At 40.8% G+C, this 27,132-nt stretch overlaps 1 protein-coding gene across 9 annotated transcripts in view; it reads left to right on the forward strand.

Moving 5' to 3' along the window:
* Window positions 1-27,132, forward strand: part of LOC133131737 (glycine amidinotransferase, mitochondrial) — a 49,877-nt gene that overhangs the window by 21,352 nt on the left and 1,393 nt on the right. The window contains exons 1-10 of one of the 9 annotated variants that reach the window (XM_061247170.1): window positions 14,156-14,310; window positions 16,356-16,574; window positions 17,109-17,303; window positions 23,236-23,454; window positions 23,994-24,189; window positions 24,416-24,606; window positions 24,970-25,107; window positions 25,439-25,603; window positions 26,470-26,533; window positions 26,942-27,058. In XM_061247170.1, the coding sequence (XP_061103154.1) occupies window positions 24,093-24,189; window positions 24,416-24,606; window positions 24,970-25,107; window positions 25,439-25,603; window positions 26,470-26,533; window positions 26,942-27,058 (772 nt within the window). In that variant the 5' untranslated portion in view covers window positions 14,156-14,310; window positions 16,356-16,574; window positions 17,109-17,303; window positions 23,236-23,454; window positions 23,994-24,092. The other 8 variants (XM_061247172.1, XR_009709046.1, XR_009709045.1 and 5 more) reach the window with 8 other exon arrangements.

The following is a 27,132-nucleotide window of genomic DNA, read 5'->3' on the forward strand; positions in this document are numbered from 1 at the left end:
CAGCTACCTCAGCCCCTAAGGCACCTCAGTTGTATAAGTTACTACCAAAGCCAGCGCCTGTTGGGTCTGTGCCTACTGCCCTATTGCACACCACTGTTGCCATTTCTCCTGTGCCCTCTCCACCTGCAGAGAGTACACTAAAAAGGAAGTACACCCGGACGGTAACAACTAATTTGTGTAGGAAATGTGGCCAGTTTCGCACAGGGGAAACTGGCCACAGCCAATATAAAGGGAAAATGTACTGCCCCAAAACAGAAACCAAAAGCAAAGAGGAGTGGCTGCGAAAAATGAGGCAGCTTTAGCACATTCATTTAAGGGAGCTACTCTCCATAAAAAGAGGTGGGCACAAACACGTCCTGCAGGTAGTATGCCGAGGGTTTGTGTGTTTTTTTTTTTGTTGTTGTTTTTTTTACTGTTTTTTTGTCCAGTGTACAGTTTAATTAAAATACTGCCAACCTGTCCATGAATGTAAATATGTTCAAGGCTAATAAATATACTTTTATGTGAAATTGAAATCTGGTGTGTTGTATTCATTCACAATTAGGTCTTCTACATGTTAAATGTAATGCTCTTTATGGATATTTTTATATAATAATACAAATATAATGTATAAAATATAATAATATGGTTATTTTGATCTTCAAAATGCCTTTGATATGCATGCAGCCTAGAATTTGGAAACATTATTGGATAATTCTGATAATTGACATTTCTCTGGGCCAATCGGAATCTCAGCTCTGGTGGTGGTGTGGTGAAGTTTGCTTGAAGCGTGCAGCGCCAACTGAGCTGTAACTTACCGTAAATCCTCAAACTGTGTCCGGGATTCTATTTGAAGCCGGGCCTCGGATAATAGCCGGGGGCATGGTCGATTCGGACAAATAAAGGCTGGCCCCCAAATACAAGCCGGGGTAATATTGCCTACCAGTAGGGCTATCAGTCCACGAGCACTAGAAGACAGTGTTTCGATTTAACTCAATGAAATAAAAGAGCTCTTCTCACAATAAAACGCACTTTAGGAAAAAAAGATCCTTAACTTGCTGTTATCTACCCTAATTTGTTATTGTTCATGAAGGCATGTCTGGCAAGTTGTTATTTTATGGATTCTGGACTTGCATGTGATTTATTGTGTTTGAGAATATTTGCAATAAACTAAGTCTGTTAAGACTGACACTATGACTTACCAAACCGTGTTCCTGATTAGCCTACACTAATTGATTTCTGAACGGTTACAGGAAGTGTTGAACAGTGTTGGCCCACTTTAAGTGTAGCCTTTTACTTTATTTCTAAGAATAAAATTCTACAACAGAAGCCTAATAAGAAATAAAGGCCTGCCTTGAATACAAGCCTGCCCCAAAAAAAGGCCTGTGCTTTGTGCAGCTAAGTAAATAAAAGACCCCAGCCACAATTTGAGGATTTACGGTAATTACATTTGCAGCACCTGATCATTGATTATGCACCTGATTAATTCTCTTTCTTTCTTTCTTTCTTTCTTTCTTCCTTTCTCTCTCTCTCTCTTTTTCAACTTCTCAATACACAGTATTCTCCAAAAGGCTGAACTAAAAGGGCTTGCTTACTACTTTTCAGTGTTGTGACTGTGTAAAATGGGGAATGTTATACTTGTGGCCAAACTATGGGATATACTATGTTCCTATAGTATACTATGGATATTCCTATACTATGGACATACTATATACTCCCAGAAATTCTAGCGTCAAAACGCTCAGAAATGCGCCATTTGCATATTAAAATCACAAAAAATTTCAAGCGGTCCCTCGTGACACTGTAGCCTTTTTTACTCTGAGGAGTTTACAGGTCTGCAATAGTCTGCCTCACTTCTTGCAGTCTGAATGAAATGTAGGCCTATTCCAGCGTAGGGTGAATGATGACTACTCTAAAAGCCATAGGAAACAAGGCCATAGGATAGTCAATGTAGTTAAATAACAGTATTTTGGGTAAAGTTCAAATTGCTATACTCCTACAAGAAACAAAACATACTAAAAGTCAATCCATTGATTGAAAAACAGCAAAAAACCAAAATATCTGCACTTTTCTTTTGTGCCGGCGCAGATTCGAACCGACGACTTCCTGGAATTTCTTTCCCTTTTCTCCCCCCCTTTTCCCCCTTCTTCCCCTTGTTATACAGACGAATGTTCCCCAGCTTTCATGATGGATCCACACCATGAAACCGTATGAGTGAGCCAAACCGGTGATCATCCGCTGTTCTTACCAGCCTGAAGAGCAACAACACACATTCGTATGTAAACTTCAACTTCAAAATTCATTATAAGTTTTTGAATTACTTTAAACTACATACGGAAGACAGTTAGCTAAAAAGTCCCGTGCCGAAAACAAATAAGAGGATAGTTTGTTCGAAACGGGGTAGGAGTAAAACCGTCATATTTTTATGATGAATTAAAAGTGCATATGAATAATGCTATATAAGTTATCTTGTGTAATAGTTTTTGTTTCTTTCTCCTAAGAGAACGGTCATTTACAGCAAGTTTAAACGTAACAAATAGGCCTACCTATCGTACGATGAACAGTGAGCTGGCTAACGTTACGTTCCTTCAGTCGTTTGAAGCTGACAGGTATTAACAGGCTAACTTACTAGGTAACATTAATAGTTAAAATTTGAGATTTATAGTTACAAAATGATTTGGTAGCCTGTTTAAAAAATACATGTAAGTAACATGCCAATAAGAAATACGTTTGACTTGACTTTTCCAAACACTCTCATTCCCAAAGTCTTCATATCCCCGCGATTCTTCTGTTTGAGCACGAAAAATTGCTCAAGAATACAATGTGTAAAAAACCAAGAGACACATAAAGCCAAACGTAGAGGGCCCCTGAACAGGAGATGCACCGGCAGAAAGCTGACATGACAAAAAAATGATGAATGTTCTCTTGAGATCTCAATGAGCCCGTCCAGTAAATAAATAAGAAGGTAATGTTTTTTGTCTTACATCACTTTCTGAATAATGAACATTTCATAGTCCCATTCCCCATGTGTGCTCATCGTAGAGGCTGTATTAGTGTGCGCACGGTCTAATGATTTGAATGGGGTTGCACAACAGTATTACCTGAATCCGTACGAAGCATGGCCTGGCGTAAGCTGGCAGGTAGCCTACTTGACCACGTGGCTGAAAATGCTGGAACAGTCAAACTCTCTGCCTTTCCTATCCTCCCTTCATGGCCTGAGAAAGCAGCAGCGTAGCATTACAGCGAGGAGAAAGAAACACGAGGGGGAGCTCGTTACTCTTGTGGAATGACATTGTCCATCACCAGCAAGATCATTGCACTCATGAGATTTCGCTTTAACACATTCCCTTCCCTTGCTGTCTGCCCTGGAGGGAGGTATTTCCCAACTAAATTTGCGATGTGCAACAAGAAACCAACTCTGTAAGGGAGGATAGTCGATGAACAACCAAAACACAACTGAAGCTCAGTCCCAACATCCTCTCTTCTTCACACCTGGAACATTGCATATGGGATTTTCCTTCATGTTGGAAGCTTGTATTTTGTACCCTTGGTGAGAGGGGGGAAAAATGAGGGAGCAACAACACCTGTACATGGTAAATGGTTGGAATTTATATAGCGCTTTTATCCAAAGCGCTGTACAATTGATGCTTCTCATTCACCCATTCATACACCAACAGCGATTGGCTGTCATGCAAGACACCAACCAGGGTGGTTGGTGGGGTTAGGTGTCTTGCTCAGGGACACTTTGACACACCCCAACAACCCTCCGACTGCCAGACGACTGCTCTCACCTCCTGAGCCAATGTCGCCCCAAGCTATTTGTTCATATGCTTATCGAATCAGCCAATCCTGTGACAGCAGTGCAATGTTTACTCTCGGATGCCCCACCTGAGATTCAAACCTTAATCCACTTAATATACAATCTCTGAAATTTATCTAAACGCTCCTCGTTCTTATCTTTGTGATGATTACGAGCACTTGGAACAGTACTTCCCTCTAGGATTTCAGTGCACTACTGTCCCAGGTCATGGGAATGCACTTTATCGTACATCACTCTGGATAAGAGCGTCTGCCAAATGCCTGTAATGTAATGTTATATAACATCTTGTTACTACGCTGCAGCTGGGAGTTTCAAGCCCAATTCTCTACCCGTTAGGCTACTCTGTCACCCCATCCACACATTCTGAGGAAAACAGGGACGAGAGCAAGAAAGAAGACAATATTACAATATTGCAAGTTGAACAATTGTGCTCTCAGAAATTAAATTTTATGTTACAGTATAGGCTTGTTAAAGCACTCCCATTTGTGATATGAATGCTGGGATGATTAAAACGTATCATAACACCTTATGAACGCGTGACCTGCCATACACTTTTGCATTCCATAACATTTAGATATACGGTTTCAAACTCACTCTCCATGGTATTTACATTATATTATTGGCATTTGGCAGACGCTCTTATCCAGAGCGACGTACAACAAAGTGCATACCCATAACCAGGGATAAGTTCGCTGAAAGACCCTAGAGGGAAGTACAATTTCAACTGCTACCTGTACAACAAAGATAAGGACAAGGGCCATTTTTTTTTTTTTTTTTTTTTTTTTTGAACAAACAAACAAACAAACAAACAGAGCAAAAGTGACCAAAGTTAACTATCCAAATACTGCTTACCTAGCCAACTAAAAATACCGATACACAAAGCAAGTCACAGAGACAACAATTAAGGTTCACAGGGAGGTAGGGAGGGATGGGGATAGGTGCTGCTTGAAGAGGTGTGTCTTCAGCTTGCGCTTGAAGGTGGGGAGAGATTCTATAGTTCTGACCTCAACGGGGAGTTCGTTCCACCACCGTGGAGCCAGAACAGACAGTAGTCGTGAGCGTGAGGTGGAGGTTCTGAGAGGGGGAGGTGCCAAGCGGCCTGTGGAGGCTGAACGAAGCGGTCTGGCAGGGGTGTAGGGTCTGATGATTTTTTGCAGATAAGCTGGGGAAGACCCTTTAACTGCTTGGAAGGCTAGCACCAATGTTTTGAATTTGATGCGAGCCATGACAGGCAGCCAGTGGAGGGAAGTAAGCAGGGGGGTGACGTGCGAGTATTTGGGAAGGTTGAAGACCAGACGAGCTGCTGCATTCTGGATGAGTTGGAGGGGTCTGATGGCGGACGCTGGCCTAAACTAAAGGCCACTTGCTATTCCTAGAGGGAAACCAATCCAGGCCAGTAAATTTGACGTCTTTGGCCAACTGACCAATTGAATGACCATCTGAGAAGTGATCCCACAGGAGACGTGCAGATAAAGTTTCAATGGCCAAAGACAGTGTTTACATTGCTCCAAACCCCACTCCACACTTTAAATATGTCTTAAATTTTGAAGAAATACATATATTTATTTCATATATTGCCTTAAATTATGTGATATAGTCTGTATGTAATATGTATGATCCTTGGCTACAGTTTTACACAAAATATTGTTGAAATACTGTGACAAAATACAATTTGCTTTTAATTTATTTTAAAATTTGTATTCAAGGCAACATATTCTGAATTCTGACACGTGACACTAACATTAAGGTCATTCAGAAAAAAAAAGGGTAATACACTAACTTAATGATTATTTATATTTTTGGAAATCAGCTGTGAGCTAACCTGAATGGATTTGGATGTTTGGCACAGACAGCTGTCCCGTCCCCAGGCAACACCACTTGGCCTGTCAATTCAGAGGAAGCTTGGGAGACAGCACGTACACAGACTTCATTCAAATCAGCTGCTTGGAAACAAGTTACGAACACTGGTAACCCTTTACAATGAGGTTCAATTAATTGACATGAACTAATGTAGTTGTTAACTAAGTAGGCTACTACTGAGAGGTTCATCTGTACAGCTCTGTTAGTCTATTTGTACATCATTAATTCATGTTAACAACTACATTAGTTATTGCCAATTCATGCTGCAATGAAAAAAAGTGAGTTAATTGTTAATGTATTTGTTAATGGTTAACTAATTATATCCTATGGCTTGCTAATGTATAAATATAATATAACAAATACGTTAAACAACAAATGCATTAACTAATAAAATTAGAATTTCATGATAAATTCATGTATTTGTCCGTCATTAATTCATGTCAACAACTACATTATGCCAATACATGAACCTTATTACAAAGTGTGATTGGAACACTTAGGACTGGTTTCTTGAAGACAGATTAAACTTAGTCCTTGGCCAAATTGAGTTTTGTGTGGAGATTCAAAATTGAATTTAGTCTCGAACTAGGCTTAATCTGTGTCTGTAAAGCTAGCGCTAAAATTTTTCAGGTTGAAGCCTGCCCTCAAATTTAAATTCAACAGAGCATATAAGGCAGGACCCTAATTTTGTTCATGATAAAAGCTAGGTTTTAAAACAGCTGGTTGCTGGTTGAGAAGTTAGACCTGCTCTATGCTCAACATGGTTTGACCAGCTCAAGCTATGTATTGAAAGAGCTGAATCATAGCTGGATTTTACACCAGAGCCACCATTGTGAGTGTTCAGGCTTAGTTTGTCCCTTACTCAGGAGGAAATAAATATGAATTGATAATTGAAAAGAGAATTTTCAGCATAAAATGAAAGTTGAGTCTGGTATGAATAGGAATAATTGTGTGAAAAAAGGGGACCAAAGTACAGTTATTGACTTCAAGATAAACCTTCTCATCTGTCAGCAGAGACAAAACCTTTTCAGCCTGTCAGCTGGTTTGACATTTATCAACTCCCAAATGTTTGAAGACTCTTAATATATAATCTCAAGAAGGGACTTTCAGCCTATTGTGGATTGATTTTTACCCTACTGTTTACCATATTACGTGAACAAAGAGGGGTCCATTTATGTTATTTATATTAAAATAACTAAAAACATGTTGACGGCTTTGGAAGGTTCCGGGAGGATCTGAGACTGGCACATCCTTCAGAGCATCCCTCAGTTGCTCTGTTCGTTTGTGAAATTTCTGCTTCATAGATACTGCTGTATTATTATCGGAATATTATCACGATGAATATGGTGAAGTTACAGGTCCTAACTATCCGCTATTTTGTTCAATGCCTATTCAATTACAGCGGTACGGGTGGTGCAGTGGGTAGCACTGCCGCCTCAGAGCAAGGAGGTCCTGGGTTCGAATCCCCTGTGTGGAGTTTGCATGTGTTTGTGTCTGCGTGGGTTTCCTCCAGGTACTCTGGTTTCCTCCCACAGTCCAAAGACATGCAGGTTAGGCTGTTTGTAGAGTCTAAATTGCCCGTAGGTATGATTGTGTGAGTGAATGGTGTGTGTGCCCTGCGATGGACTGGCGACCTGTCCAGGTTGTATTCCTGCCTTTCGCCCAATGTATGCTGGGATAGGCTCCAGCCCCCCTGCGACCCTGTTCAGGATAAGCGGGTTAGGATAATGAATGAATGATTCAATTACATATACAAATTCTTGCTTGCATGATATCTCAAAATGGCCTCACATATCAAGAAGTATCAAAGAACAGAATTATCAGCAGCAAAGGTATGAATTATATGCAAATGGACTGAAAACTGAGCAAGAGAATAAGTAAACGTGACTGTTTACTTACGGAGTAGTAGAGTCCTTACTGACACCAGAGATGTTCTTGGGGTCACTCCTTAACCTTTGTCATCATATCTCACTCCAGGAGACAGAGTGGGAGGCCGAGGCTGATGATTTGTAACATCCAAGTTTCAGAAAGACCCTCTGTAATCCGAGGCAGAGTGTGGTTTGGTGTGTTCCCTTAGAACATCAAACATTCACTCCCCACCCCCCACATATGCAAGTGTGCTGAAAAATGTCTGAAGGGAATCACCACTCCACAAAATTATGTTGTTAATGAATACATTACAAATATGTGTGAAAGTTAACATGCAATAAACCCATCCAGACCCAGCTCAGTATAAGTCAGCAGATTCATAGCTCAGAAAATCGTAAGATTGTAGTGATCCCTGTTCAGAATGAATTGCATTGTGGGCATGTTTGTGTGTGGTTGAGGCTATGGGCGGTTGTGTGACAGTATAGGTGTGTGTATGTGAAGCTCTGTGTTGGGAGTGGAGCTAGCCTGTCATTCATATGCGTGTGTGTATGTGAAGCTCTGTGTTGGGAGTGGAGCTAGCCTGTCATTCATATGGGTGTGTGTATGTGAAGCTCTGTGTTGGGAGTGGAGCTAGCCTGTCATTGATATGGGTGTGTGTATGTGAAGCTCTGTGTTGGGAGTGGAGCTAGCCTGTCATTCATATGGGTGTATGTATGTGACGCTCTGTGTTGGGAGTGGAGCTAGCCTGTCATTCATATGGGTGTGTGTATGTGAAGCTCTGTGTTGGGAGCGGAGCTACTCTGTCATTGATGTGGGTGCAAAACACGAGGAGCACCCCCCTCCCTTCCCTCCGTGTGAAGCCCAACCCAAAAATCTAAAGAACCTGCAACTTGGTGGCTTCAGTGATTGTAATTAGTTTTCCATAGAACGTCAAGAACGTCTATATTATGATCATATGCTCATAGGCAGTTGCTCTGTCTCATAAAAAGAAAATATATCCCTAAAGAATATCGCCATATTCTAAAGCATAGCGACTATTGTGTGTTATTTCCTTTACTGAAGACTGATACAGAAGCTTGCACAGAAACGTATACAGGGGAACTAATATTCATCTTTTGAAAATATCGGCAGTATATGTCCTAGATTAACCAACAGTGGGGTGCAAAAATTTGGGGACCCCTGGTTTAACCCTTGTGTTTTGTTCACTTTTGGACACCTTGGTACATTGATTGGAATATTATTTTCTTGATGAATACGGTAAAATGACAGGTTTCCACCATTTTTGTCCAGAGCTAATTCAATTACATATAAGAATTCTTGCTTGCAGGATATCTCAAAATGGCATAAACATGACTGTTTACTTAAAGAGTAGTTTTACTGGGGTCAGAACATTATTGGGATTTTAAAGAAATACAGTTTGTGTACAGGAAATACAGAAAATAAAGATTGTGTAAAAATTCTTAATAAATATAGTCTTTATTGTATTCCAAAACATGATTGTTGGTGCCAGATAATTTGATTATCTCAGAAACTGCTGATCTCCTTGGATTTTCACATTCTCTCTCAGTGTTCACCTTGTGCCAGCATGTTGCTCATCACATGTCGAGTGACAGCCATCTTTTGCTTAAAATATTCACCCAGCTATTGTCCACCCTGTAAAACATTGTTGTTTATGATTACCTTATGATATGCATACATGAGCATGGTAGAGTTAGGGACACTTGATCTCAGAAAATGTAAGTGTTATAATAAACATGTATTACAAACAGTTTCTAATAGTCATAAATATGTCCCATAAAAGGATGGATATTTGTCAGAATGATTAGGCTATATTGGTCTTAGCTTGACCGGTATGTTTTTCTAACACATAAACATGTCCTCCTTCTGATAAAATGCCAAAATAATGGATTTTTAAAACTTTACTAAGCCCAAAAGGCACCACATAATAGGAATGACCCAGGACTGGCCCTTGACGGAAACCTTGGAATCTTGACTTCGCAATGCACCTATTGACACATAATCATTTTAAAACATTTAAAATTACATTAATAAGACCACTGTGATTTCTTAATCTTTACTCATTAATATGTGAGTTTGGCCCTGCACGAATTCCGGCCCATCTCATTCAAATTGAAACAAGGTGATAATTATTCTCTGGTAGGGGAGGGGCGATGCCATATGCGAGAACACCTACTGTAAAGCATGGCACAGTCACCAGTTTTCCTCATTTTGCCCTCAGATCCCAGAGGGTTAAATAGCCTCAATGGGACTTTCGTACAAGGAGAGTCTCAGGATAGTATGGCTCTGAGAGTTGTAACTCTGTGTGCATTTATCTGGAGTCACGTCTGACTAGATGACTGTGCCAGGAGGCGTGGACAGCAGATGGACTAAAAATGAATTAGAGTACTGTCATAACCCCATTTGGTAGCAGCCCTGCTGAAAAAAACAGCTCAAGCTTGGTTTTTAAACAGCTGGTGGCTGGTTGACTAGTTCAGACCAGCTCAGACCAGCTCCCGGCTCAAAATTGTTTAGCTGGTTGACCAGCTCATACCCAGCTAGACCAGCTTGACCAGTTCAATATTCAAGCTAGCATAGCTGGATTTTACACTAGGGAGTGCAGATGGCCAGCCTGATCAGAGGTTAACACTTCTAAACATATAGTGGCTGACTAATGACTAATATTATTACCATCTATCATGACTTCTTTTCTAACAACAACCTGCTAGACCCCCATCAGTCTGGTTTCAGATCGGACCACTCGACAGAGACTGCGCTCCTCTCCGTCAGTGAGTCACTCCATGCCGCACGAGCAGCCTCCCTCTCCTCTGTCCTCATTCTTCTAGATCTCTCTGCTGCCTTCGTCACTGTGGATCACTCCCTCCTCCTGTCTGCCCTGTCAGCAACGGGCATCTGTGGCACAGCCCTGGACAGGATTGAGTCCTACCTCTCTGGTCGCTCCTTCCAGGTTGCCTGGGCAGGTTCGGTATCGACACCTCGGCCCCTCGCCACAGGAGTTCCCCAGGGCTCAGTCCTTGGCCCACTTCTTTTTTCTCTTTACACTCGCTCCCTTGGCCCTGTGATCATTGCACATGGGCTATCCTACCACTGCTACGCGGATGATACCAAACTCTTCGTCTCGTTCCCGCCGTCTGATACGCAGGTTTCAGCCCGTATCTCTGCTTGCCTGAGGGACATCCAGAGCTGGATGGACAACCACCATCTGAAGCTCAACCCAGGTAAAACTGAAATGATATTCATCCCTGCTAATACCTCTCCCCATCTGGATCTCTCCATTTCCCTTGGGGATACCACACTCACGCCGTCACCCAGTGCAAGGAACCTCGGCGTGGTGATGGACAGCAGACTGTCCCTTTCCGAGAACATTGCAGCGGTGACCCGGTCTTGCAGGTTCTTCCTATACAACATACGGAGAATCCGCCCCTTTCTCACCCCCTACTCGACCCAGCTCCTGGTCCAAGCAATAGTTCTGTCCCGCCTGGATTACTGCAATTCCCTCTTGGCTGGCCTCCCAGCGTCCGCCATCAGACCCCTCCAACTCATCCAGAATGCAGCAGCTCGTCTGGTCTTCAACCTTCCCAAATACTCACACGTCACCCCCCTGCTTACTTCCCTCCACTGGCTGCCTGTCATGGCTCGCATCAAATTCAAAACATTGGTGCTAGCCTTCCAAGCAGTTAAAGGGTCTTCCCCAGCTTATCTGCAAAAAATCATCAGACCCTACACCCCTGCCAGACCTCTTCGTTCAGCCTCCACAGGCCGCTTGGCACCTCCCCCTCTCAGAACCTCCACCTCACGCTCACGACTACTGTCTGTTCTGGCTCCACGGTGGTGGAACGAACTCCCCGGTGAGGTCAGAACTATAGAATCTCTCCCCACCTTCAAGCGCAAGCTGAAGACACACCTCTTCAAGCAGCACCTCTCCCCATCCCTCCCTACCTCCCTGTGAACCTTAATTGTTGTCTCTGTGACTTGCTTTGTGTATCGGTATTTTTAGTTGGCTAGGTAAGCAGTGTTTGGTTAGCTAACTTTGGTCACTTTTGCTCTGTTTGTTTGTTCAAAAAAAAAAAAAAAAAAAAAAAAAAATTGCCCTTGTCCTTATCTTTGTTGTACAGGTAGCAGTTGAAATTGTACTTCCCTCTAGGGTCTTTCAGCGAACTTATCCCTGGTTATGGGTATGCACTTTGTTGTACGTCGCTCTGGATAAAAGCGTCTGCCAAATGCCAATAATGTAATGTAATGTAATGTAACATGCTGTATTTAGTCATTGTGCCTTTCTGAAACAAGCAATGACACTTGTGTTTGGGTTACTGCAGCAAGTGTCATTGCTATGGCCAAGGCCAAGTCAGGGCCCATAACATTGCATAATAATACATGGGGATGTCTTATTTGCAGATTTGCAGAAAGGTCTCTTGTACCATTTAGAGTTCAGGTTCGCTTTCGATCACATACAGATATATTGTAACAGACATTTAACCCCCGTATGGTTTTCAGGTCAAATTGACCCATTTTAAATAGTCACTAAAAGAAAATTGATACTGGTAAGTATTTTTTAACTATTTTTTAAGTTCCATGGCCTTGGCTTATTTTCTGTGAAGAACATGTAAAAGAACAAATTTTCGTTGAGAAAATCCAGTGAGCAACAGTTCGGCAGACAGAAACGCCTTGTTAATGAGAGACGTCAGAAGAGAATGGCCACACTGGTCAGAGCTGAAGGTGACAGTAACGCAAATAACAACACATTACAACAGTGGTATGCAGATGAGCACCTCTGAACACACAACACATCATAACTCTAAATGGATAGGCAACAGCAGCAGAATTCTAATACGTCTAATAAAGTCTAATAAATACCTAATAAAGTGCCTTGTGAGTGTACATGCATATATCATATATCATATAAATAGGGACTTAAAAGGCACCAAATTGTTGGAATGACCCTTCGGGGATTTACTCTGTCTGCTCCTGCTTGATGGTGATTGTAAGTTTACAGTAGTAGTACAATTCCAAAATTATTCTTTTTTCTCTGCAGCTAGCTCTGTATTTTCCCTCTGGAAATAATCAGCCAAGAGAGGGCAATTCATTTTGATAACTTTTGTTCTTTATTACCTTATTACTGTTTATTACTTATTATATTATTTCACAGGCCACCTTGGATGGCTTGTGGACTTTGCTGCCAAGTCAGTGTACTGTACTGCATACGTGACACAAATCTTGTTCTCTTGAAACGGTACAATTGTATTGATAATCCCATCTGCTTGATTTATATGAAATCATGCTCAGTATGCCTTTCTACCAAGGCTGTTACGTTAACCTTGACCAAATGAAGTCATGTTACATCATATGCTAAATGCAGAGCATGGCATATAGACATAAGCAATCAGCATTCCAGATTAGATCAGTTTACAGCACACAGCACAGGCCTGGATTTGAATTTAGACAACTCGGTGTCAATTAAGGCTAAGTACTGTAAGACAATACTGTCCTGAGACTGGCTGTGAAATTGACTATTGCACTTTTTTTCTTTTTTTTTTCTGAATTGGAACTGTATGGTACTGGTTTGATGTGATTAGAATATTGTGTCTGTAATATCTTAATTACTGGAATGCTCAAGTGAGCAACTGGTAACTTTACACTATGTTTTGTATTGACTGGCGATGCAAAGTGAAATAAAGAATGTTTTATGATTTGGGTTTCTGGGGACCCTTTTCTGGCACAATTTAATTAAAATGTACTAAATTGTGGCAACCTGGCTAAAATACCAGGGATTTGATGACGGTTTGTTGTCTGTACCAAAATGGGCCACCAGTGGGTTCTGGTCATGCCAGTATGGTTGCTAGCTCAACCATGTAGCCAGCATGACCACCTCCAAACCAGATTTTAGACCAACTGGAAACCATCTTAAAACCAGGCTGGGACCAAGGTGTAATTTCTACCAGGGAGTTTAATCTGATCTGCAGAAAATGAATAGCAGAGTGGTGCTAACGGTGACGATATAAATACATCTTATGTCAGATCTTGCAATTACACGTAGTTGGGCGTTCCGAACAGTTTCCCGAATGGATTATGTAGTGTATAATGTAGAATACGTACAGTAGCTATATTTCCCCTTCGTAGTCTATTACAAATACCAAAAACAAAACAAAAACAACAACAACAACAAACAAATAAAAAAACTGATATATCCACTGGACGAAACATTTGCCGTACGGATATGTTTAAGGAATATTCATGTACACTGTTTATTATCATTTCACATTTTAACCGTGTGTGGCATTCTTGAAAGGGAATGATGAATTGCTTTGAAAAGTTCAAATAAGAAAACGCGTCGAAATTACGTGGCCTAGATGGCTGCAGAATTTCAGAAACTGAAGTAAGACTATTTATTCGCACTTTTATTACATGTGATGTTGCGAGGTATTTATACTTGATCATGTGAAATCGTCTATACGCGTTACTCCACTTTTTTCCATTCCATTAGTTAGTTCGAGGGTACGACCGATAAGAATGTGCTGCTGCAAGGTGTCATATTTCAAGGGCCAGTCACGTTGCACAACTCTTTATAGCGGCCAATACCAAGTGTCGCCGGGGTATAAATTGGCGCTGATTCTGTCCTACATTCTCAGAAGTTGCAATCAGGGCTTCGTGCGCAGTGAGAACTATCTTTTTACCGTTCAATATCGATTCCGGGGACGATGCTGCGGGTCAGATGTCTGAGAGGAGGTAGCAGGGGAGCTGAAGCAGCTCACCTTATTGGAACCATGGTTAGTATTTAGCCGATATAATTATTTTCCTTTTGTGAAAGCAATTGTATAAAGCATGTAGTATCTTTAATTGGCCTACTATTTAATAACTCACCAAACCATATTACATACTCTGAAAAGGTCTTAGGCACATGTAAAAAAAAAAGAAAAAAGAAAGCAAAGATGCCTTCAAAAATAATGAAATGAGCAGTTTAAATATATATATATATATATATATATATATATTTCTTTTTTAAATTTTAACATTTCAACTAAATAAAATCAATATTTGTTGGGATCATCCTTCTCCTTCAAAACTTCAGTTACATTATCAGTTCTCTTAGGTACACTGCCTTGAAGTTTTTTAATGAAAGGTTGTACCAAACATATTGGAGTTCTTATGCAGACTTTGGCAGTCTCGCTTGCTTCTCGCTCTCCAAATAATCCTAGACAGCCGCGATCAGGTTTTTATTTGAAAAGTGGTATATTTCTTATTATCTTACTTTATTTAATGGAATGCAAAATTGTAACTATAACATAATTTATTTTTGGAAATATCAATTTAGCTCTTTTGTACTGACACACTAATGCAGAAAACAAATAAATAAATATAAAAAATATCTAAGATCTTTTTTTTTAATGTTTGCACTTTGCACAGTAGCTATTGTACTGTATATCAACGTATTATTTGAACAGAAGAGGTTCATTCACGTACTTTATTTTCTTACATTTCGTTTTTTTTGTTGTTTTGCTTTATGGTTGAGACTGTAATTCTAAAATAATTAAAATGTGTCGCATACGTCACATGGAAACAGAATGAAAATGAAAGTTAATTTCATGAAAAAACGGTCCATGATACTTTTTTATTTGTCAGCACATTTCGAACTGTGAGTGATAGAAAACAGCTGCCATTGCCTACTGCCCTCAGCGAACTCTGTGACAGGGACAGCCACTTCTAGCGAAACCTTGTCGTTAATATCCAAGACCCGAGATAAGGCATTTTAGCGAACCTTGGATCAAAACATTTATTATTGTTATGATTATTTTGTGTTACATTAGAGTGTGATTGGTAGCACGTGTTGGGCTTGTAATTTGTAAAATAAAAAAATAAAAAAATAAATAAATAAATAAATAGACAAATAAATAAATAAGTTAAAATTTCTTAGTAGAACATCGGTTAAACGTCTGCCGATGATTGAACACCATTAGCGTAAAGAGCCTCATGATTTATGTTCTGTTAATCATTAACATTAGCCAAATTATTATTAATGTCAGTTCAGCGTATTGCAAACTGAGCATTTACATTTACATTTACATTTTAGTCATTTGGCAGACGCTTTTAATCCAAAGCGACTTACAAGTGCATAGGTTCTACCATAAGTCAAAGCATCACATCCAGAAACTAGCAAAATACACATGAAATGCTGTTCTAAACATAGTTGTCATCATGAGTGCATTTTGTTTTTTTGTTTTTTTTGTTTTTTTTGGGGGGTTAGACAAGGATAGGGATATCAGAAAGGAGGGGCAGGGGAAATCAGGAGGGAGGACTAAGGTGGAGTTTGAAAAGGTGGGTTTTGAGTCTGCGTCGAAATAGGGGGAGGGATTCTGCTGTTCTGACAGTGGTAGGCAAGTCAGCTTGAAAATCTTGGAGAACAACTTCCATATATGTCTCAACTCCTAATGGGAGTTATTTGTCAGTAATTTTGACATTATGTCTGAGCAGCTTGAAAATCTTGGAGAACAACTTCCATATGGAAGTTGTTCTCCAAGATTTTCAAGCTGCTCAGTTTGCAATACGCTGAACTGACATTAAAAATAATTTGGCTCTTTATTTGTTGGTTCTATACGACATTTACTACTGCGGATGTCGTATGTATGTAGCATGGTTAGCTCAGCTAGTTCGCTAGTAAGCACGGATGGTGCAGTGAAAAGCGAAGGCTGGTAGCAGATTACCTCGACAACACTCCCCGATGACGTAACCCTCAAATTCAAAAGAACGTTGTTGCCCTTGGCTAGGGGCGAGTTCGTCTTTAGGTGACTGGGCACACCTGTCTCTATTGTACTAGCTGGGCCGCGCTGTTACTGGATGGATCCACAGGGCATTCCAGAGCACGTCAAGTTCGGCAGCCGCCGTTCAGTCCCAGGCGCTAGTGGAGGACACCGTGACTGAGCCACTCGCCCAGGAGTGTCCAGTGTGTGCCTTCAACGAGTGGGACCCGCTGGAGGAAGTGATCGTCGGCAGGGCTGAGAATGCACATGTGCCTCCCTTTACAGTGGAGGTCAAGGTACGGCATTAGGCTTTAAGCTTTAAGCACTGATTTTGCTTTTGGTATAATAATAATCATTTGTTATTTTTATGATGCTTTTATCCAAAGCAACTTACAGTTAATTAGACTAGGCAGGGGACAATCCTCCCTGAAATGTCCCTTGCTGAAGGGCCCAACAGCTGTGCAGATCTTATCCTGGCTAAACTGGTGCTTGAGCCACCAACCATCCGGGTCCCAGTCATGTAACTTAGTCACTATGTTATAGGCTGCCTCTATAGTCAAGTACACTGCAAAAAAAATAGCACACTGTCAAATTACAGCCCTTTACTGGTAACACTGCTGCGGTAGGTGATGATTTATAAATATGATGATTTATAAATGATTCATATATTTATTCACCATATGTACTGTACATTTGCTAGTTGCTTGTGAAGTACTGTACATTTGCAGCTATTTTTAACAGTTCACAGTTTAATTTAGTGCACAGCCTCAGCCATATGTAATAAATATACCCATTTGGAATTGAAGCTGACAGTGGACTAATTTTGGCAGGCTAACACGTATGAGAAGTATTGGCCCTTCTACCAAAGATTTGGGGGTCAGGTGTTCCTGAGGACCACTTGAAGAAGGCCATTGTTGAAATTGAGGAAATGTGCAATATTCTTCGTTTGGAGGGGGTTAATGTGAGGAGGCCAGAGCCCGTCGACTGGTCCTTTAAATATAGCACACCAGATTTCACATCTACAGGTAAGATTTACTGTGCTTTTCATTGTATTGTTGTGTGCAAAGAAACAATCTTGATAGATTCCATATACAGACAACGCTTTTGTTGCAGTATTGTTGTCATGCCACAACAAAATTATGTTGTTAATAAATACATTACAGATATGTGTGAAAGTTAACATGCAATAAACCCATCCAGACCCAGCTCAGTATAAGTCAGCAGATTCATAGCTCAGAAAATCGTAAGATTGTAGTGATCCCTGTTCAGAATGAATTGCATTGTGGGCATGTTTGTGTGTGGCTGAGGCTATCGGCGGTTGTGTGACAGTATAGGTGTGTGTATGTGAAGCTCTGTGTTGGGAGTGGAGCCAGCCTGTCATTCATATGCGTGTGTGTATGTGAAGCTCTGTGTTGGGAGTGGAGCTAGCCTGTCATTCATATGGGTGTGTGTATGTGAAGCTCTGTGTTGGGAGCGGAGCTACTCTTGTCGTGTCTAGGAAACGACAGAGTCCAAATCTTCAATTTGTCGAAAAACATCTTCGCGAGGGAAAAGACGACACCAGGCAGCAAGATCTTCAGAAAAATCAGACTTTATTAGCACACGTGCATAAAGCCGGATCAGCTCTCCAGAACTGAACCCCGACTGGCATTTGTACACCCATTTTATACACAGTTACTCCACCTACAACTCCTCCTCAAACCTCATTCTTGCAAATCACCCACACTGTTCTTATCGTAACTCCTCCCAACACTCCTCCTACAACGTCATTGTGGCAAATTGCCAACGGTCCTTATGCTCTGCCAACTCTGTACAAAGTTCAGGGCATTCTGCTAACTACGTGTCCTCACTTCACCCCGCACCTGCTCTTGGCAAACTACCAGACCTCATAAAGTTCTGGATGCCCTCCCTCTAACAAGTCATCCATACACGTCACTCTGTATCTTTCGCTTTTATAAGACGAACGAAGCAGCAGTAATCATTGAAAATATACAGACAAACTAAACATTTCATTAATATTCACTTCTAATATACTTTTCTAATATACAGACATACTAAACATTTGATTAATTATTCTCTTCTAAGGGAGTAAATGTACGTAGCATTCTTCGCTCTCATTTCGACAGTTTTCACTGTGGTTTCTTGCGTTTTCATAAGCTCAGCTGTAATTAATGTTCTAGGTCAAATAGATACACTCCTGGCATAAAACATCGAGAGTCCCGGAGAAATCAGCTGTACAGTCATATCTTGCTCTGCCCGTGTCCTTGACAGTTTGGTCTACACAGTTCAAGACGGGCCCCCCCCTGCCAGCTGGCTGGGCTCACTGTGTAATCCTAGCACAATTTAGCAGTTAATCAGTTTGAAACTATACAGGGTACATATCATACTTTAATACAGATATATTGATAAACTTTTAGCACACATCGTCGAGAGTTTTGGAGGAACCAGCCTGCTCACTAAGGCGGAGTCTGATTTTGACTTGTGATTGGTTATCGTGCTTTTAGGAGGGAGATCTTTCGTTCTGTGAATTTTCCCCTACACTCTGTCATTGATATGGGTGCAAAACACGAGGAGCACCCCCCTCCCTTCCCTCCGTGTGAAGCCCAACCCAAAAATCTAAAGAACCTGCAACTTGGTGGCTTCAGTGATTGTAATTAGTTTTCCATAGAACGTCAAGAACGTCTATATTATGATCATATGCTCATAGGCAGTTGCTCTGTCTCATAAAAAGAAAATATATCCCTAAAGAATATCGCCATATTCTAAAGCATAGCGACTATTGTGTGTTATTTCCTTTACTGAAGACTGATACAGAAGCTTGCACAGAAACGTATACAGGGGAACTAATATTCATCTTTTGAAAATATCGGCAGTATATGTCCTAGATTAACCAACAGTGGGGTGCAAAAATTTGGGGACCCCTGGTTTAACCCTTGTGTTTTGTTCACTTTTGGACACCTTGGTACATTGATTGGAATATTATTTTCTTGATGAATACGGTAAAATGACAGGTTTCCACCATTTTTGTCCAGAGCTAATTCAATTACATATAAGAATTCTTGCTTGCAGGATATCTCAAAATGGCATAAACATGACTGTTTACTTAAAGAGTAGTTTTACTGGGGTCAGAACATTATTGGGATGTTAAAGAAATACAGTTTGTGTACAGGAAATACAGAAAATAAAGATTGTGTAAAAATTCTTAATAAATATAGTCTTTATTGTATTCCAAAACATGATTGTTGGTGCCAGATAATTTGATTATCTCAGAAACTGCTGATCTCCTTGGATTTTCACATTCTCTCTCAGTGTTCACCTTGTGCCAGCATGTTGCTCATCACATGTCGAGTGACAGCCATCTTTTGCTTAAAATATTCACCCAGCTATTGTCCACCCTGTAAAACATTGTTGTTTATGATTACCTTATGATATGCATACATGAGCATGGTAGAGTTAGGGACACTTGATCTCAGAAAATGTAAGTGTTATAATAAACATGTATTACAAACAGTTTCTAATAGTCATAAATATGTCCCATAAAAGGATGGATATTTGTCAGAATGATTAGGCTATATTGGTCTTAGCTTGACCGGTATGTTTTTCTAACACATAAACATGTCCTCCTTCTGATAAAATGTCAAAATAATGGATTTTTAAAACTTTACTAAGCCCAAAAGGCACCACATAATAGGAACGACCCAGGACTGGCCCTTGCGGAACCCCAGTGGGCCAATCTGACTGAGAAGGAGACAGACATGTAGTGGTGGAACAAAGCCTGACAGTAAAGTTAACCCTCTGGGGTCAACAAGATCAGATCAACTTTCCTTTCTTTTTGGACGATTCACTTTTTGAGATTTTACCATACAGATGCAAAGAACATATTGACGGAAACCTTAGAATCTTGACTTCGCAATGCACCTATTGACACATAATCGTTTTAAAACATTTAAAATTACATTAATAAGACCACTGTGATTTCTTAATCTTTTCTCATGAATATGTGAGTTTGGCCCTACACGAATTCCGGCCTTTTGTGGCACAATTTAATTAAAATGTACTAAATTGTGGCAACCTGGCTAAAATACCAGGGATTTGATGACGGTTTGTTGTCTGTACCAAGATGGGCCACCAGTGGGTTCTGGTCATGCCAGTATGGTTGCTAGCTCAACCATGTAGCCGGCATGACCACCTCCAAACCAGATTTTAGACCAACTGGAAACCATCTTAAAACCAGGCTGGGACCAAGGTGTAATTTCTACCAGGGAGTTTAATCTGATCTGCAGAAGATGAATAGCAGAGTGGTGCTAACGGTGACGATATAAATACATCTTATGTCAGATCTTGCAATTACACGTAGTTGGGCGTTCCGAACAGTTTCCCTAATGGATTATGTAGTGTATAATGTAGAATACGTACAGTAGCTATATTTCCCCTTCGTAGTCTATTACAAACACCAAAAACAAAGCAAAAACAACAACAACAACAACAAACAAATAAAAAAACTGATATATCCACTGGACGAAACATTTGCCGTACGGATATGTTTAAGGAATATTCATGTACACATACATTTCATTTTAAATTTTAACCGTGTGTGGCATTCTTGAAAGGGAATGATAAATTGCTTTGAAAAGTTCAAATAAGAAATCGCGTCGAAATTACGTGGCCTAGATGGCTGCAGAATTTCAGAAACTGAAGTAGGACTATTTATTCGCACTTTTATTACATGTGATACACTAAAAGAATTAGATCATGTGATATCGTCTATACGCGTTACTCCACTTTTTTCCATTCCATTAGTTAGTTTGAGGGTGCGACCGATAAGAATGTGCCTCTGCAAGGTGTCAGTCACGTTGCACAACTCTTTATAGCGGCCAATACCAAGTGTCGCCGGGGTATAAATTGGCGCTGATTCTGTCCTAAATTCTCAGAAGTTGCAATCAGGGCTTCGTGCGCAGTGAGAACTATCTTTTTACCGTTCAATATCGATTCCGGGGACGATGCTGCGGGTCAGATGTCTGAGAGGAGGTAGCAGGGGAGCTGAAGCAGCTCACCTTATTGGAACCATGGTTAGTATTTAGCCGATATAATTATTTTCCTTTTGTGAAAGAAATTGTATAAAGCATGTATTGGCCTACTATTTAACAAGTTGTACTCACCAAACCATATTACATACTCTGAAAAGGTCTTAGGCACATGTAAAACATTTTTTCAATATATATATGTACACTGCCTTGAAGTTTTTTAACGAAAGGTTGTACCAAACATATTGGGAAAACTTGCCACAGTTCTTATGCAGACTTTGGCAGTCTCGCTTGCTTCTCGCTCTCCAAATAATCCATGATCAGGTTTTTATTTGAAAAGTGGTATATTACTTATTATCTTACTTTATTTAATGGAATGCAAAATTGTAACTATAACATAATTTATTTTTGGAAATCTCAATTTAGCTCTTTTGTACTGACACACTAATGCAGAAAACAAATAAATAAATATAAAAAATATCTAAGATCTTTTTTTTAATGTTTGCACTTTGCACAGTAGCTATTGTACTGTATATCAACGTATTATTTGAACAGAAGAGGTTCATTCACGTACTTTATTTTCTTACATTTCGTTTTTTTTGTTGTTTTGCTTTATGGTTGAGACTGTAATTCTAAAATAATTAAAATGTGTCGCATACGTCACATGGAAACAGAATGAAAATGAAAGTTAATTTCATGAAAAAACGGTCCATGATACTTTTTTATTTGTCAGCACATTTCGAACTGTGAGTGATAGAAAACAGCTGCCATTGCCTACTGCCCTCAGCGAACTCTGTGACAGGGACAGCCACTTCTAGCGAAACCTTGTCGTTAATATCCAAGACCCGAGATAAGGCATTTTAGCGAACCTTGGATCAAAACATTTATTATTGTTATGATTATTTTGTGTTACATTAGAGTGTGATTGGTATCACGTGTTGGGCTTGTAATTTGTAAAATAAAAAAAATAAAATAAAAAAAAATAAATAAATAAATAAATAGACAAATAAATAAATAAGTTAAAATTTCTTAGTAGAACATCGGTTAAACGTCTGCCGATGATTGAACACCATTAGCGTAAAGAGCCTCATGATTTATGTTCTGTTAATCATTAACATTAGCCAAATTATTATTAATGTCAGTTCAGCGTATTGCAAACTGAGCATTTACATTTACATTTACATTTTAGTCATTTGGCAGACGCTTTTAATCCAAAGCGACTTACAAGTGCATAGGTTCTACCATAAGTCAAAGCATCACATCCAGAAACTAGCAAAATACACATGAAATGCTGTTCTAAACATAGTTGTCATCATGAGTGCATTTTGTTTTTTTGTTTTTTTTGTTTTTTTTGGGGGGTTAGACAAGGATAGGGATATCAGAAAGGAGGGGCAGGGGAAATCAGGAGGGAGGACTAAGGTGGAGTTTGAAAAGGTGGGTTTTGAGTCTGCGTCGAAATAGGGGGAGGGATTCTGCTGTTCTGACAGTGGTAGGCAAGTCAGCTTGAAAATCTTGGAGAACAACTTCCATATATGTCTCAACTCCTAATGGGAGTTATTTGTCAGTAATTTTGACATTATGTCTGAGCAGCTTGAAAATCTTGGAGAACAACTTCCATATGGAAGTTGTTCTCCAAGATTTTCAAGCTGCTCAGTTTGCAATACGCTGAACTGACATTAAAAATAATTTGGCTCTTTATTTGTTGGTTCTATACGACATTTACTACTGCGGATGTCGTATGTATGTAGCATGGTTAGCTCAGCTAGTTCGCTAGTAAGCACGGATGGTGCAGTGAAAAGCGAAGGCTGGTAGCAGATTACCTCGACAACACTCCCCGATGACGTAACCCTCAAATTCAAAAGAACGTTGTTGCCCTTGGCTAGGGGCGAGTTCGTCTTTAGGTGACTGGGCACACCTGTCTCTATTGTACTAGCTGGGCCGCGCTGTTACTGGATGGATCCACAGGGCATTCCAGAGCACGTCAAGTTCGGCAGCCGCCGTTCAGTCCCAGGCGCTAGTGGAGGACACCGTGACTGAGCCACTCGCCCAGGAGTGTCCAGTGTGTGCCTTCAACGAGTGGGACCCGCTGGAGGAAGTGATCGTCGGCAGGGCTGAGAATGCACATGTGCCTCCCTTTACAGTGGAGGTCAAGGTACGGCATTAGGCTTTAAGCTTTAAGCACTGATTTTGCTTTTGGTATAATAATAATCATTTGTTATTTTTATGATGCTTTTATCCAAAGCAACTTACAGTTAATTAGACTAGGCAGGGGACAATCCTCCCTGAAATGTCCCTTGCTGAAGGGCCCAACAGCTGTGCAGATCTTATCCTGGCTAAACTGGTGCTTGAGCCACCAACCATCCGGGTCCCAGTCATGTAACTTAGTCACTATGTTATAGGCTGCCTCTATAGTCAAGTACACTGCAAAAAAAATAGCACACTGTCAAATTACAGCCCTTTACTGGTAACACTGCTGCGGTAGGTGATGATTTATAAATATGATGATTTATAAATGATTCATATATTTATTCACCATACAAAATGTACTGTACATTTGCTAGTTGCTTGTGAAGTACTGTACATTTGCAGCTATTTTTAACAGTTCACAGTTTAATTTAGTGCACAGCCTCAGCCACATGTAATAATGATACCCATTTGGAATTGAAGCTGACAGTGGACTAATTTTGGCAGGCTAACACGTATGAGAAGTATTGGCCCTTCTACCAAAGATTTGGGGGTCAGGTGTTTCCTGAGGACCACTTGAAGAAGGCCATTGTTGAAATTGAGGAAATGTGCAATATTCTTCGTTTGGAGGGGGTTAATGTGAGGAGGCCAGAGCCCATCGACTGGTCCTTTAAATACAGCACACCAGATTTCACATCTACAGGTAAGATTTACTGGGCTTTTCATTGTACTGTTGTGTGCAAAGAAACAATCTTGATAGTTGGACTCAGATGCCATATACAGACAACGCTTTTGTTGCAGTATTGTTGTCATGCCACTCCTGCAATGTAACGGTCCCCTACTCTCCAGAAATAATATGTAAATTTAATGTTACCCTGGATGAATCCAGTGATTTTACTGTGGTACAAATTGTCCTTTTGTCTTCTCAGGCATGTATGCGGCAATGCCCCGAGACATCCTCCTTGTTGTTGGAAATGAGATTATTGAGGCTCCAATGGCATGGAGATCTCGCTTTTTTGAGTACAGAGCCTACCGACCTCTCATTAAAGAATACTTCAGAAAAGGTGCTAAGTGGACCACAGCTCCAAAACCCACTATGGCTGATGACCTGTATGACCAGGTGAAAAAAATCCCTGAGCATCTTTACTAATTATTATATTTAGCTGATGCTTTTATCTAAAGCTATGTACAGTTGTTTAGACTAAGCAGGAGACAATCCCCCCTGGAGCAATGCGGGGTTAAGAGCCTTGCTCAAGGGTCCAACAGCTGTGCGGATCTTGTCGTGGCTACACTGAGTCCCAGTCATGTACCTTAGCCACTAGGCTACAGGCACATATCTAGTAACTGATCAAACTGATCTAGTAACTTTGCTACAACAAAGTGACACAATATAGTGCTAATGTAACAAAGTGAGGGTGTGAATTTTTACTGCAGAAAACGTTGCAAACATCCGTCTCATTTTCCCCACGTTTCCTGTTCATAGGACTACCCGATTAGAACTGTGGAAGACCGGCAGAAGCTCGCCACTCAGGGCAGGTTTGTCACCACGGAGCACGAGCCCTGCTTCGACGCAGCCGACTTCATCCGCGCTGGAAGGGACATTTTCGTCCAGAGGAGTCAGGTAAGCCACTTGCATGTCTGCTGTCTTTTAAACTTACCACACTCTCCGAAAAAAAGGTATGAATGTATAATTTATTTATTTATTTATTTCACAAAAGCTAGTCACTGGGGTTTAATAATACTAATTCATACCATTTTTGCTTGTAAAATGTTCTTATTGTACCCAAATAACTATTACCCACACTATTGTACCTTTCAGGGAACATTTGGGAAATATGTGAACAAAAATGTACCTCAACTGTACCTTTATTTCTGAAAGTGGACCAGAAGCACATCTGAGGGCGAGAGAGTGTGACTGAACACAAACCGCATGGTGAAATTGTGTTTTCCAGGTGACAAACTTCATGGGGATCGAGTGGATGCGTCGACACCTGGCACCTGACTACAAAGTTCACATCATCTCATTCGAAGACCCCAACCCCATGCACATCGATGGCACCTTCAACATCATCGGCCCCGGCCTGGTGCTGTCCAATCCGGACAGGCCATGTCGGCAGGTTAGTCCCCCCCCCACCCCCCACTGCTTTCTTACACAATGCCTGTGCCAGGGTCACCGCCATTGAGGTGTAGAATCTCGTTTACAAGGGCGGAATCGAGACGGCTCCACAGATGGCATCCTTGACTAGTGAATCTTGTCTGTTGGAGGCCGCTGGTGGCAGGCTTTAGAATAGGACAGGGAAGGCTTGCGTTCTTCATTCCTCCGGGCCTCTCCTGGGAACTCCGGAGGCCTGGAACTCAGATGAGTAGCTGACGTGAGTAACATGTTGCCCCTGTGAGTAAAAACTATGGTCTCAGAGTGTGTTTCTTTGGGTTTTTTTTCTCTCCAACAAATAACAAGTAATTGCTTTTTTCATGTTGATGGTTGCAGACATTTATGTAGCCTCAAAAGTACAGTGCTTTAGGTCATTCTACTCTGGGCTACTCTAAAGCCCCGGACACACCAAACCGACGGTCGGCCGTCGGACGTCGGTGGCGCACTGTTGGCCGAGTCTTTCTGGTGTGTCCCGCACGCCGAAACTCCGTCGGCGTGTTTTGGAGGGCTCCGACGCCGATTCAACATGTTGAATCGGCGTCGGAGCCATCGGACGTCGGAGAGAGCTCTCTCATCGACGGATCCGGGGGCTCCGACGCCGACCGTCGGTTCGGTGTGTCCGGGGCTTAAGGCTCTAATCCTACTGGCTGCTCTCTTTCGTTATATTGCTTCCACTTAGTTGTTAACTGCCTTGCCTGTGAATCTCGCTGCTATGAACACAGGTCATTGCAACACTTATACTGTCATCTAGTGGAAGAAGAGTGGAAATGCTTGCGGCCTTTCAGAAGGACATTTTTTCACTTGTGCTTGCATGACATTTTTCCTTGTCAGATTGAAATGTTCATCAAGGCTGGCTGGACTGTGATGAAGCCTCCAACGCCTCTGATTCCTGATGGTATGTGTTGAAATTCAGGAATGTTAACAGGCTGATGGACTTTTGGATCAATAATGTTGACACAATAATGTTGACACTGTTGATAGTCCTATGGTACCCTATAGGTGCATAAAATTGTACCCAGTCAGCAATATATAACTAATTTGTACCTTATTTGCTTGGAAAATGTACTGACATTAATTTCCTGGTAATCCTAAGTACTGTTCCCATTGTTCCCAACATTTGGGAAATTTTATCCTTGAACAAAAACACCACCACTGTCACTTTTTGCTGGGAGTGTGAGTATAACAAAACAAGATACAAAACAAACAATAAAATATGTTTTTGTTCATCCAAATTTCACATAAAATTCAGGAGTGAAAGGAGCTTTAAGTTTAAGCTTTTGTGTTTTCCTTCCTCTACCCTTAGACCATCCCCTGTGGTTGGCCTCTAAGTGGCTCTCCATGAATGTCTTAATGCTGGATGAAAAGCGAGTCATGGTCGATGCCAATGAATTTTCCATCCAAAAGATGTTTGAAAGTCTTGGTGAGCTTTTAAAGTTTTTGCATGCATTTCCATTTCCATGACAAACTGTTTATTTCCATTTTATTAAATCTACT

Source organism: Conger conger, chromosome 6, assembly GCF_963514075.1.
Source record: "Conger conger chromosome 6, fConCon1.1, whole genome shotgun sequence".
NCBI classification, from domain to species: domain Eukaryota; kingdom Metazoa; phylum Chordata; class Actinopteri; order Anguilliformes; family Congridae; genus Conger; species Conger conger.